A 13280-nucleotide genomic window follows, 5' to 3' on the forward strand; every position below is an offset into this window, starting at 1 on the left:
GGTAATGAAGCAGCCAATGTCCAAATGCAGCAAGACCTGGGCAATATCCAGGTGAGGGCTGACAAGTGGCAAGTTACATTTGCACCACACAAGTGCCAGGCAATGACCATCTCCCACAAGAGAGGATCTAATCACCGCCCTATGACTTGTTTATTTACAAATCTATGTACATCCCAGTATTTTACACAAGGTCATACTTCTGCTTCCCACCAGATCTGTTATTTAATTATGTGATGTTGCATCCGAGTTAGAGCACTAGTTATATCAATATCAGGTGCTCCTGATGTTAATCTTTTACTCTCTGACCCCCAAGTCTTTATCCCAACTCTGTATGTCCTCCTACATCTCTCCCCAGTCTTTATCCTAACTGTATACATCCTCCTATATCAAAATCCTTCAATTCCCCTGGACTTCAAAATCTATCTCAGCCTTGAACAGACTCGATGGCTCAACATCCACAGCTCTCTGGGTTAGAGACTTCCAAAAGATTCACAACCCTAAATTTATGCAAGTTAATACGCCTGTCAAATCAGAAGAAAGAATTTGATCCCTATGTATCAAATGTCTTAAAAAAAACATAATCAATATTAGTTTTATCGCAAAAACTCAACTCGCTCACTAATGTCCTTCTAGGGAAGAAAACTAGCCATCTTTACCCCAGTGTAGCTGACATGTAACTCCTTTCCCATGCCAACATGGTTGACTGACTACCTACTACTATCTAAAATGGTCCAACAAGTCCAAGGGGACCAAACCAATAAAATAATAAGGCTTTTCTACCACATGGATTTTTCCCATCATGCCCTACTTCCTTCTCCCAGTCCCACCGCCCCCCCCCCCCCCCCCCCCCCCCACCACCCTTCAGGATGAGACTGCACTTGTTCTACAACTAGTGTCAGCGCAAAGCGACACATCTGTTCACTGGCACAACAAGTGCAGGATCAATGCACCCTTAAAACAACCGCAGCTGCAACTACTTGCATCTGTATAGGACCTTCAATATAGTAAAACAATTCAAGGCGCTTCACAGGACCATTTGCCAAAGCACCTTTGTCATGTAGCCAAAGGAGGGTACATTACGTCAAGTGACCAAAAGCTTGGTGAATTAGGTAGGTTTTGGAGAGCACCTTAAAGGAGGAGAGAATGGTCGAGAGAACAGGAGCTTATGGCCCAGGCAGCTGAAGGCAAGACAATCAATAGCAGGGAAAAAGGAATGGGAAGTAAACAAGAGACCAGAGGAATGCTGCACTCTCAGAGGGTCATGGAACTGAAGGACTTTACAGACACATAAATAAGCGTTGATGGGATATGTCCCATATACACCTGTCCATTAGTGGACAGAAAATCCCACTGTTTTTTTCACTGGTTGGAGAATCAAATAGAGGAGGCATAGGACTGGATAAAAAGGCACCATGATCCCTGCACCCCCTCCAAGGCTAAGAAGTCAGGCGTGAGTCCACCCATGATCTTGATGCTGTCCTGCATCAATTTAACACTGAGAACAGTGTTAATTTCTTAAAGTTCAGATTTCCGCCCCTTTCCAGGAGGAAGTCTACCTTAGAGAGCTGCTGGCTAATCAGATGGCCCACATGCTCTGTAGTCACAGCAGCACCAGGTTGGAGCAGCGCCCACTGCTAGGACTACAGGCAGTCTCGATAAAGAGGAGCCTGGACTCCGTGCTAAGACCGGGATATCGCTAGGCCTGGCTGGCGAGGAGGATAGGAAGTTGGGAGGTGGGTATGAGAGGTGCTGGAACAAGGATAATGCAGGTAGTATGACCCGAGCGTGGCAGGAGGGTGCCACCAATGGGCTCAGGGAACCTGCAATGGCGGTGTCCTTTCCCGCTATGTCCCCTTGCACGACACGCTAATGCTGCCAGGCTTCCCACACTGCTTGGGCCTTCCTCTGTGTTTGGTAAAATAACAGAAAAGGCTGGATGAAGACCTTAAGTGGCCACTTAAGGGCCTCAATAGGTTATACCACCCCGCCACACACACAATATTTTCGACTGAATGAGCCAGATATGTAGGTGGCGAAAAGTCACCTAATAAATTTCATGCATCCCCTCCTGCCAGCAACCCCACCCCCACAAACGTCTTCAAGGCCCTCAGCAGGGGAGTGTAAAATTCACCCTGTGAAATCAGAGCTAGGCATTCAGAACAGAAGTTCGGAAACACTTCTCAATGCAAAGGATCACCTTCAAAACACAGCAGATGGTAGCTCAATCAATGATTTAAGATCAGAGATCAATAGATGTTTACTGACCAGGGGTATTAAGGGTTCTAAGCCAGGATGGAGTTAAAATACTGATCAATCACAATCTCTTCAAACAGCCTTGAGGGGCTGAATGGCCCTACTCCCATCCTCACATATTCTTTGGGATTCCAAGGAGGTCTGTGGAAAAGGAGAGGCGGCTGTTCTCTTGGGTTTGAAATGACTTTGAATCCAGAGATGCAGACGATGTGGTCCGAAACTCCCCCAATCGACAATAGGCAATTGGAAGTGGGTAGCTGCAGAGGCTTGAACTCACGGAAAACTTGCCATTTACGCTATAAGAAAAGAGTCTACTTTAGATGAAACATTGGAAAGGATAAGTGACAGGAGGGCACATTTCTCTGCCTATATCTGACATCTTATCTGATCAAAGGGGCCTTTCATTTCCTCCTATTACCTGCTAATTATTAGTGGTTTAGGACTGAGCGGAGGTGTGCAATAAATGTTTGAAGAACTGACCCCAGTACGGGGCACAGATGTTTCAATGTACCCCTCAGCTTCTGCCAAGAATTAGTGCTTTTGATTAAATAATTTTTAGGAATTGGGGTCAAGTCGGTGTGTGTGTGTGTGTGGGGGGGGGAGGGTATGGTTGGGCGTGGGATGGTGGTGGTGGTTAGTGATGCGGGAGGAAAAGGGAGATAAAAATATTGATAATTAGAATCCCATCTTCCCATTGTTATCGGGCACTTTGATTTAATTATCAAAATTGTGAATGGCATTCGTACAACAGAGGTTAATTATGGTCACAAAGAGCAATCAAAAAAAAAGGACTCTTACCTAACCAATCGTTGAACTTCTTAACCTCCGTGGGGAGTCCCAGCTCTGTAAAATCACCCGTGTGAAGCAGTATGTCCCCATACGGCATCTGAATGCCATCTGTTCGGGAGTGTGTGTCTGAGACGCAGACGAATCGTGTGTGGCCTGCTGGTTTCGGAGTGTCATATGGGACAGGGTCAACCCTGAGTGCATGCACAATAAGATAAAGAGACAAAATCATGGCATTAACAAGACATTAATATATCTGCTGCTTCCTCATTAGTGACCAGTCCAGACAGAAACGCAGACCAGTTAGCATTAATTAACCTTTAAATTGCTCCACTGATAACTTGCACACACACATACACACACACGTACATGGGTCACTCGGGGAGTGGGGAATTAAAACATGGGCTGTGTTAGGAACCATGTCCTTTTTTTAATAAATTAAATTGCAATTACAAATGATTTACAATACCTCATTAAAAATTACGCTCTAATTAAAGTCACTTCAGAAACTGCGGCCAACGCTGTTCTACAATTAATTTAACATTTTTCAGACAAGGAGAAATCAATTCCATTTTTTTATAGCAGGAAAAGGTTTCTCGGCTGCTGACAGCACTTGTATGTCTGTTTTTTTATATGAAGAACATATGATTTATTAACCCATTAAACACCACAGGAGTATAATAAGTACAGAAAATGAGGTTATATTTCAAATTTATTCAGAGAATGCTCTAAAGTAACAGAGTTTTTTTTAATTGCAAGAATATAAGAAGCAAGAATACATCACAACATAAGGCCATTTGGCCCATCTGATTTCATCCTATCTTCTGTCATTCTGACTCCAAATTGTTTCTTCAATGTCTCTAAGGCTTTCTTTCTTTTTACTTTACCTGGAAATCCATTCCATCTGTTGAACATTCATCGTGTCAAATAAATTGTCATCACCAGTCCGAATTTTGTCCTTTCCTAGCGTGGCACTGCATCCTCTGTCAAACTATTGTGGTTTAGTTGGAAGTACTGTTTCAGATCTACCAATTCTCTATTTTTCACCATCGTCCACAACTTGACAGTATTACCTGAAGGCCATCTTCCTTTGAAAGGTTGGAGGCTACCCTTGGTCAGCTGGCGCTCAGTGGAAAGCACTCTTTTACTGCTGGGTCAGAAGGTTGTGGGTTCAAGCCCCCCACTAAACAGGCTTGAGCAGCAAATCCAGGCTAACGCTCACGGTGCAGTACTGAGGAGTGCTGCACTGTTGGAGGTGTCACCTTTTGGAACAGGGATGAAATCAAGGTGCTATTTGTCATTGTACTATTCAGCAGAGAGCTGGATTGTATTTTCTGGTGCCGGTGACAATATTTATCCTTCGACCAATATCACTAAAAACAGATTATCTGGTCAATGTCAAATTGCAGTTGTAAGTTATAATAACAATCTTTATTATTGTCACAAGTAGGCTTACATTAACACTGCAATGAAGTTACTGTGAAAATCCCCTAGTCGCCGGCAGCAGTTCAGGTACACTGAGGACTGAGGGAGAATTCAGAATGTCCAACTGACCTAACAGCACGTCTATCAGGACTTGTAGGAGGAAACTAGTGTACCCGGAGTAAACTCACGCAGGCACGGGGAGAAGGTGCAGGTTCCGCACATTCAGTGATCCCAAGCCAGGAATCGAACCTGGGACCCTGGCGCTGTGAAGCCACAGTGCTAACCACTATACTGCCCATTAGCTGTTGGTTTTCTTGCATTACAGGAGTGATTATACTGCAATATTAGCTGGGAAATGTTTTAGGATGTCCTGTGGCCATGAAGAAGGCTATATATAAGTGCAAGTCTTTCCTGACATTCCTCATGGTTAGGACCTGTGAACGCAAGGACCACCCTCTTCTCTGCCCTGCACTCCCGAGCAGAGGTCACATCACATAAAAAGGTATTTACTTTATAGAGATCACTTCATCAGTGTGATCTCCTGGACTGGTTTTAATTGTCTGCGATGGCTCAGTAAGGAACTTTACACAGCAATCATTTCCATACCAGCTCAGAGAGGTTTCACTGACACTTCCTGGAGATCACGGGCTCGATTCTCCGCCCTGCCATGCCACATTTCTGCCCCAGCCCGCCGGCGGGATTCTCCGTTCTGCCGGCCGGTCAATGGGGTTTCCCATTGTGGGGCAGCTCCACGCCTTCGGGAAACTCCGGGGCGCCGGCAAAATGGAGAATCACGTGGGTGGAGAATCCCGCCCCATATGCCTGTGCAGATTGGACAGAGAGCGAGAGACAGGGAGATGTCTGCTCAATACGTTCCGGTGCGCTGGTGTGGGGCAGAGCCTGATGAATCACAAAGCCTTTTTCTCTCCATCAATTTTCTACATTCACAAGTGCGTAATAATGAGTTTCTATAGATTATTTAACCTGCCAAGATTCAAAATACGTATATAAACATATATAAATACTTGATAAATTAGCTGGCAAGAAAAGCTTTTATTTGCTTACTAAAGGAGAAAGCACCTTACACTTTTCGGAATTTGGATATTTGAGCCTAGAGCCATGATTTAATGCCCACGTCATGTCTGACTTGGTGATGCAAAAAGGCCGTTTAAGGTCGCGAGAGGTCTCTCACAAGATTTGCGATACTCAGCACGCCTCATGAGATTTATTAAAATCTCGCGATCAGGATCTCGCCCACAATGGGTGTGATCCAGCTTAGCATATTGGCTCATTTAAATATATCTACTCTGTATTCCCCCGGGGCCCAGAAACTAACAGCTTCACCTTGGAGACCTCGCGACGGCGCATTTAGCATGCATCCATACAAATGGGAACCAGGCCTAACAGCACATGGAGGCTCTCCCAGGCCATTGTAGGCCCCGGGTGGTCAGGCTCTGGGCAGGGTGGTACCCTGGCATTCCTGCTGACACCCGGGCGTCTTGGCACTGCCACCCAAGCACCCTGGCAGTGCCACCCTCTCATTGCCAGGGTGGCAGTGCGAAGTAACGGGGCACTGCCAGGGTGTCAGACTGGAATGCATGAGTGCCTGGGTGCCAGGTTGCCCATTCCAGGGATCAGGCCCAAGGATGCCCTGTCCTCAAGAGGTAGTGTGAGGGGGAGGGGGAGGGACTTGAGGACCCCCTAAGAGGTAACTTGGGGCAGTGGCGGGTGGGGGGGGAGGTCCAAAAGCCACAGTGTGGGAGTATGGAGGGGTCGAAAGATTGGGGCGACATTTAAAAGTGGCATCCCGATCCGCGAGTACTCTTCCTGCACTGACAAGTTAAATGACAGAAGTGCAGCCTCGATGGGGCGCTCCTCACCGAGGCCAGAAAGATGGCAGAGTCCCGTTAGATAGCACCCGTCAGGAACTGGTGCAGCCAAAGTATCAGCAACCCCCACACAAGTTGGCAACACATCACAGCGATCCCGATAGATAGGGGTCGTTCTTGGGGCCGCAACACCCCGCTATCAAGCTCCCAAAGAAGGATTCTGTTTTTTACGCATTAATTCGCGTCCTAGTTATCTTAACAGCAGAGAGGGTTAGGGCGCGATGGTAAAAGGGAAATCCAATAAGGGAGTGATAGAGTAGGTATGGAGAAATAGTCTGGAATTTTACATGCATTCCCACCGGCGGGATCTCCTGTTCCCACCAACAGCGACCCCCCCACCCTGCCAAGGGTTCCCTGGCTGTGCAGGGGAGGCGGGGCGGAGTGGGGCAGATGGTATGCAAACAACGAGAAACCATGTTGACAATGGCAGGACTGCAAGACACAAGGTGTCATTGCCGGGCCACCTCCACCGCTGCAACACACGCCACGGGGTGCATGGAAAATCGCACCCGTACTTTCCACTGGCAAAGGCCAAACAGTGAAATGCTCAGAAGTTTATTTATTCAGAAAGTTGTGATCTGGACTGCCTGAAAAAGTGGTGAAAGCAGATTCAATGGTAACTTTTAAAAAAGGAGACATTTGCAAGACTATGGAGAAAATATCAGAGCATTCTAAATGTGCTCGAGTCAGAAGTGGAAACGCAGCCATTGAGACAAGGCTAACAGCAAGGCAATGGCTCCCACTGCCAAGAAGTATGCAGCTGGAAGGTTGGAGAATCCCACCTGAGGGGTTTGTTTTATGAAGAGAGATTGAATAGTTTAGGCAGCTGAGTATAATCTCTGGCAACAGCTACCCCTCCCCGATGAACTCAATGCATTCTATGCTCGTTTGGAGCAGGAAACCATCAAACTGCTGTCAACTTACCCAGCAGCCTCTGACACACCCATACCTGCCGTCACAGCCTCAGAAGCCAGATCGGCCTTCTTGAAAGTGAACCGTCAGAAAGCAATGTGCACTCATATCCTGCAAGGACCAACTGCTGGGTGTGTTCGCGGACATCTTCAAACTCTCCCTACTCCCTTCCGAAGTTCCCACGTTCTTCAAGAAGACCATGATCATACCAGTGCCAAAGAAGAACCATGCAACGTGTCTCAACGACTACTGCCCGGTGGCCTTGACATCTATCATTATGAAGTGCTTCAAGGGGTTGGTTATGAGACACATCAACTTCATACTCGCAGAATGTCTTGAACCACTGCAATTCACATACCACCTCAACCAGTCCATAGCAGACACCATCTCCCTGGCCCCACACACATCCTTGGAGAATCTGAATAAGAACTCCTATGTTATCCACCTATTCATTGACTACAGCTCTGCCTTCAACACCATAATCCCAGCCAAGCTCATATCAAAACTCCAAAACGTAGGACTTGGCTCCTCCCTCTGCAGCTGGATCCTCAACTTCCTGACCCATCGACCACAATCAGCAAGGACAAATGACAACACCTCCTCCACGATAGTCCTCAATACCGGGGCCACGTAAGGCTGCTACTTAGCTCCCTACTATACCCCCCATTCACACACGACGGTGCGGTAAAATTTGGCTCCAACTCCATCTACGTTTGCTGATGACACGACCGTAGTGGGTCGGATCTTGAACAATGATGAGTCAGAGTACAGGAGGGCGATAGAGAACCTAGTGACGTGGTGTAACGACAACAATCTCTCTTCAGGAAGTGAAGTGTCGTACACATCCCTGTCAGCATCAATTGTGCCCAGGAGGAGATGGGTGACAGCCTGATATGGCAACTGTTTGACCCAAGACCATAAGAAATCACGGAGAGTCGTGCACACAGCCCAGTCCATCACACAAACTCGCCTCCCATCCATTGATTCGGCGACACCTTCCGCTGCCTGGGGAAAGCGGGCAGCATAATCAAAGGCCCCTCCCACCCAGCTTACTCACTCTTCCAACTTCTTCCATCAGGCAGGAGGTACAAAAGTCTGAGAACACACACAAACGGACTCAAAAACAGCTTCTTCCCACTTTTGCCTTAATCCTGAATGTCCCTCTTATGGACTGATCTGATCTCTCCATGCATCTTCTCTGCTGAGTAGCATTACACTCCGTATACTTCACCCGATGTTTGTGTCTATGTATTTACATTGTGTACTTATCATGGGCGAGATTCTCCGACCCCCCGCCGGGACGGAGAATCGCCGGGGGCTGGCGTGAATCCCGCCCCCGCCGGTTGCCGAATTCTCCGGCACCGGATATTCGGCGGGGGCGGGAATCGCGCTGCGCCGGTAGGCGGGCCCCCCCCCCCGCGATTCTCCGGCCCGGATGGGCCGAAGTCCCGCCGCTAAAATGCCTGTCCCGCCGGCGTAGATTAAACCACCTACCTTACCGGCGGGACAAGGTGGCGCGGGCGGGCTCCGGGGTCCGAGGGGGGGGCGCGGGGCGATCTAGCCCCGGGGGGTGCCCCCACAGTGGCCTGGCCCGCGATCGGGGCCCACCGATCCACGGGTGGGCCTGTGCCGTGGGGGCACTCTTTCCCTTCCGCCTCCGCCACGGTCTCCACCATGGCAGAGGCAGAAGAGACTCCCTCCAATGCGCATTCGCGGGAATGCCGTCAGCGGCCGCTAACGCTCCCGCTCATGCGCCGCCCGGAGATGTCATTTCCGTGCCAGCTGGCGGGGCACCAAAGGCCTTTTCCGCCAACTGGCGGGGCGGAAATTTGTCCGGCGCCAACCTAGCCCCTTAAGGTTGGGGCTCGGCCCCCAAAGATGCGGAGCATTCCTTTGGGGCGGCGCGATGCCCGACTGATTTGCGCCGTTTTGGGATCTCCCAGGAGTATCAGGGGCTGAGCAAAACAAGCATTTGTTTGCTATCGCCCTTCTCGACGACCTAGATGTGCGAGATGCGATTTTCCACTCTCACAAAGATGAAGACAACACAAAGGAACTGGCTAAACTCTACACCTGATATGCGCATTGCCCCCTCCTGCTATGAACTTGAATGGAGTGAGATAGTAAGGACCAAGTCAACTCCCCTTTCGCTTTAAAAGTAAGCGAACATGGCTTTTGTCGTGAAGGTTGGTCAGCGTGGGTCGCGAACGTCGGCCGGCGTGAATCCTGAAGGTCGGCAAGTTGGCAAAAATGAGTCCCAGGGAAAAATGTTTAAAAGAATTGAACTTAGATTGCCGATGCATAATGCTGTTAACCATGTTAACCAGTCCAAGTCTCAGAATGAATTGTTATGCCAATTATAGTATAATACAGCAAAGCAAGATGGCTGTGACACAGTGACACATAGGCAGCTGTGGCTCTCTTGGTAGCAGTTTCACCACTGTGTCGAAGGTGTTTCATTTAAATCCCACTCCAAAGGCTGGAACATATCATCTAGGCGACATTCCAGTGCAGCGCTGTCGTAGGTGACACGTTTCAGATGAGAGTTGCATCTTCCTCTCCATTGGATGCAAAACATCCACTGGCACTATTGTGAAGAAGCATTTTCCCCAACATCCAAGCCAATATTTATCCCTCAATCAACATCACAGAAACAGACAACAGGGCAATTATCTCCAAGTCTTCGGAATGGGTCTTCATGCCCATGACCTTCGATTCAGAGGCAAGAGTGCTGTCTAGTAAACCACAGCTGAAACAACTTGCAGAACTAGTTATACATTGTCAATAAACCTACTGAACCTGTGCAGGGCTCTGTTATCTGTGCCCATTCCTTATGTTCATCCATCATTTCGCAGATCAGTGAAGAAACGCTTTATTGAATCAAAATAAAAAATTGCTCGGGTTGAGGCTGAAATTCAAGATGATATTTCTAACCCCCAAAAAAAGTAATGCAACGACGGCTTGGGATTTTGTAAAATGATCAAAAGCAGGAGGATGGCATAGGTCAGCTGCTCCTGGGAATTCCGTCTGCAGTGTTTATAAATTTAAGATGACTCGAGACCAAAGTCTTCGTGCAGTGAGACTCTCTGAAGCAGCATTCTCAGCCTTACTCAGAGCCAAGCATTAATTCTGCACCAGGACCCATGACACATACTGTCCGACAGCAAATCTGCTTGGATGTTGAAGGAACAATTCAATGCCCAGAAGATATGGAACACATCAAAATTTCTCTGGGTTTCCCACCTCCTTCAGTCGGATAAACTAGGCCAAGTTCTATCCTATAACAAAAGGAGAAACATGAAATCGGGATGATTAATAAATATATACATTTGAGATGTGTTGGCATCGATGGCAACGCTGGCATTTAATGTCCACCCTCTCAATAGCCCTTGAGAAGGCGGTGGTAGATTGTCCTCTTGAGCCACTGCAGTTCATGTGGGCGAATGTGCTGCCACTGCGCTGTAACGTAGGGAGGTCCAAATCTCTGACACAGCAATGATGAAGAAATGGCAGACATATATTTCTAAGTTGGTATGGAGGGTGACTTGGAGGGGAACTTGAAGGTGACGGAGAGACAGCACATTGTGCCTAAATCCTGATCTGGGTTTGCCAGGGTTGAGGTGACAAGCAGAGATCAAGTTCTTTTGCGTGACAAAGAGGTAGAGCAAGGGTTTGACTGGCTGGGAAACCAACCCAAGAGGCCATTGACAGAACAGCATTGGGATGCCACACAGTATAGGTGGCATTTGAAAAGGGAGATATTTGGGATGTAAAGAATCATCTGGAAGTCTTGCAAAGAAATTATGTGACAGATTCAAGCTCCAAATTTCATCCATTCTTGGAGGATTACTATCAAGAATGTGAAGGAATCTCCAGCTCAGGTTCAACAGATTTCATGGGAGAAAGGGTCGATAGATGATTTGCTATTGTGGTACATCACAGGACCCAAGACATATGAATCCATTCATTCAGCTGAACTATGGAGACTTTCTGATGGCCAGTGAACTGTGAACTTAACGTTGCCAGGCTTCCTCAGGACAGATAATTTGTATATTCACGGTGGGCACCCAAATGAGGATTTGGCACACCTTGCGTGAGGATAGGATTCTGCAAAATACTGGATGAAAGAGGTGCATTTTAATAGCACCTTGCACAATCTTAGGCCATCCCAAAGTGCCTCACAGCAAATTTAGAAACTTCAGAACCATAGTCACAGTTGGAAGCACGGCAGCCAAATTGCACAAAGCAAGTTCCGATAAACAATGTGGTAATGCGCAGATAATATGCTTTAGTGACATTGGCTGAGGGAATGAAGATTCAAAGTGTCACTGTCACTGCGGCGACAGCCATGGAGCCGGGGTGGGATTTATAGAATCCCTACAGTGCAGAAGGAGGCCATTCAGCCCATCGACTCTGCACCGACTCTTCAAAAGAGCACCCTACATAGTCTCAATCCCCCGCCTTATCCCCATAACCCCACCAACTTTTGGACACTTGGGGGCAATTTAATATAGCCTGCACATCTTTGTGGGAGGAATCTGGAGCACCCGAGGGAAACACATCCAGACACGGAGAATATGCAAACTCCACACAGACAGTCATCCAAGGTGAGAATCGAACCTTGGTCTCGAGCGCTGTGAGGCATCAGTGCTAACCACTGTAGCACTGTGCCACCCTTAACCTATGGCAGGGCTCACAGAAAACAGTATACAGTAAACAAACTCTAAAATGAACCAAGACACCAGGAAGAGGGCCCTTATTCTTCCTCAAAATAGTGACCCTGGGATCGTTCACATCCACCTGAGAGGAAGAAATCTGGGCCTTGGTTAAACGTCTAATCTGAAAGGTTACTTCAGCTGTGATAGCCAGATACTTGTGCCTGGAAATAGCACTGCAGGTTTGGAACCATACAGCACATAGAATATCAGGCCTGCGACCAGTGGGCATTCTAACATTTATGATCACCAACTGCAAGACATTGGATGCAACAGAAAAGAAAATCCAACTGCTCCAAAATATTAAAATGCCCTAAGCCAGGGCAGCAGGGTGGTGCAGTGTTTAGAACTGGGACTGCGGCGCTGAGGACCTGGGTTCGAATCCCGGCCCTGGGTCACTGTCCATGTGGAGTTTGCACATTCTCCCTGTGTCTGCGTGGGTTTCACCCCCACAATGCAAAGATGTGCAGGTTAGGTGGATTGGTCATGCTAAAAATTGCCCCTTAATTGGAAAAAATGAATAATTGGGTACTCTCAATTAAATTTTTTAAAATGCCCTAAGCCACTTAGTCATATACCGGGATTCTCCAAAATCCCGGCTAAGTGTTGACGCAGGCGTAAACACAGGAGTGTTTCACGCCAGCGTCAACGGGCCTCTTGGCCCAGTGATTCAGTGGCCCACAGGGGGCCAGCATGGCATTGGAGAGCTGTACGCAGCTCCGGCTCTGATGTGCGGCCCTGCACTGCCGGCGGGGGACCGCGCATGCACACAGCGGCCATGTCTGCTCCGACGCATGCGCGTGGCAGCCGTTTCCACGCTGGCGCATGCGCGTGGTGGCCGTTTCCGCGCAGGCGCCACGCAACATGGCCTAGCGACACAGCTGCCCTGCACAGAAAAGGAAGGCGCCCCCCCCCAGATCGCGTGCGCATGCCGATCGGTAGCCCCCGATCGCAGGCCTGGCCGTCGTGGAGGCCCCCCCAGGAGCCTGACCCCCCCGTTCCCCCACCAGCGCGGCCGCGGGTCCGAGCTCCCGTCGGATGGAACCAGGTTGGAACCACACCGGCAGAACTCAGCGGAATCTCAGCCTGGGAGGTGAGTAGTGACTTTAAAAACCCTTACCTTTGCAGGAGCAGCCCTTTGAATTTCGGCGGGAGCGGTGCGCAGGGGCCTTCTGGGAGGTGAGTAGTGACTTTAAAACCCTTACCTTTGCAGGAGCAGCCCTTTGAATTTCGGCGGGAGCGGTGCGCAGGGGCCTTCTGGGAGGTGAGTAGTGACTTTAAAAACCCTTACCTGGTCCCG

The 13280-nt window shown here is 48.6% G+C and overlaps 1 protein-coding gene across 4 annotated transcripts in view; it reads right to left on the reverse strand.

Annotated features, from left to right (window-relative positions):
* Positions 1 to 13280, reverse strand: part of mpped2a (metallophosphoesterase domain containing 2a) — a 289849-nt gene that overhangs the window by 239053 nt on the left and 37516 nt on the right. For all 4 annotated transcript variants that reach the window (XM_072466237.1, XM_072466240.1, XM_072466238.1 and 1 more), the window contains exon 3: positions 3052 to 3233. In XM_072466237.1, the coding sequence (XP_072322338.1) occupies positions 3052 to 3233 (182 nt within the window). The remainder of the gene's footprint in view (positions 1 to 3051; positions 3234 to 13280) is intronic.

Source organism: Scyliorhinus torazame, chromosome 10 (assembly GCF_047496885.1).
Source record: "Scyliorhinus torazame isolate Kashiwa2021f chromosome 10, sScyTor2.1, whole genome shotgun sequence".
Lineage (NCBI taxonomy): Eukaryota > Metazoa > Chordata > Chondrichthyes > Carcharhiniformes > Scyliorhinidae > Scyliorhinus > Scyliorhinus torazame.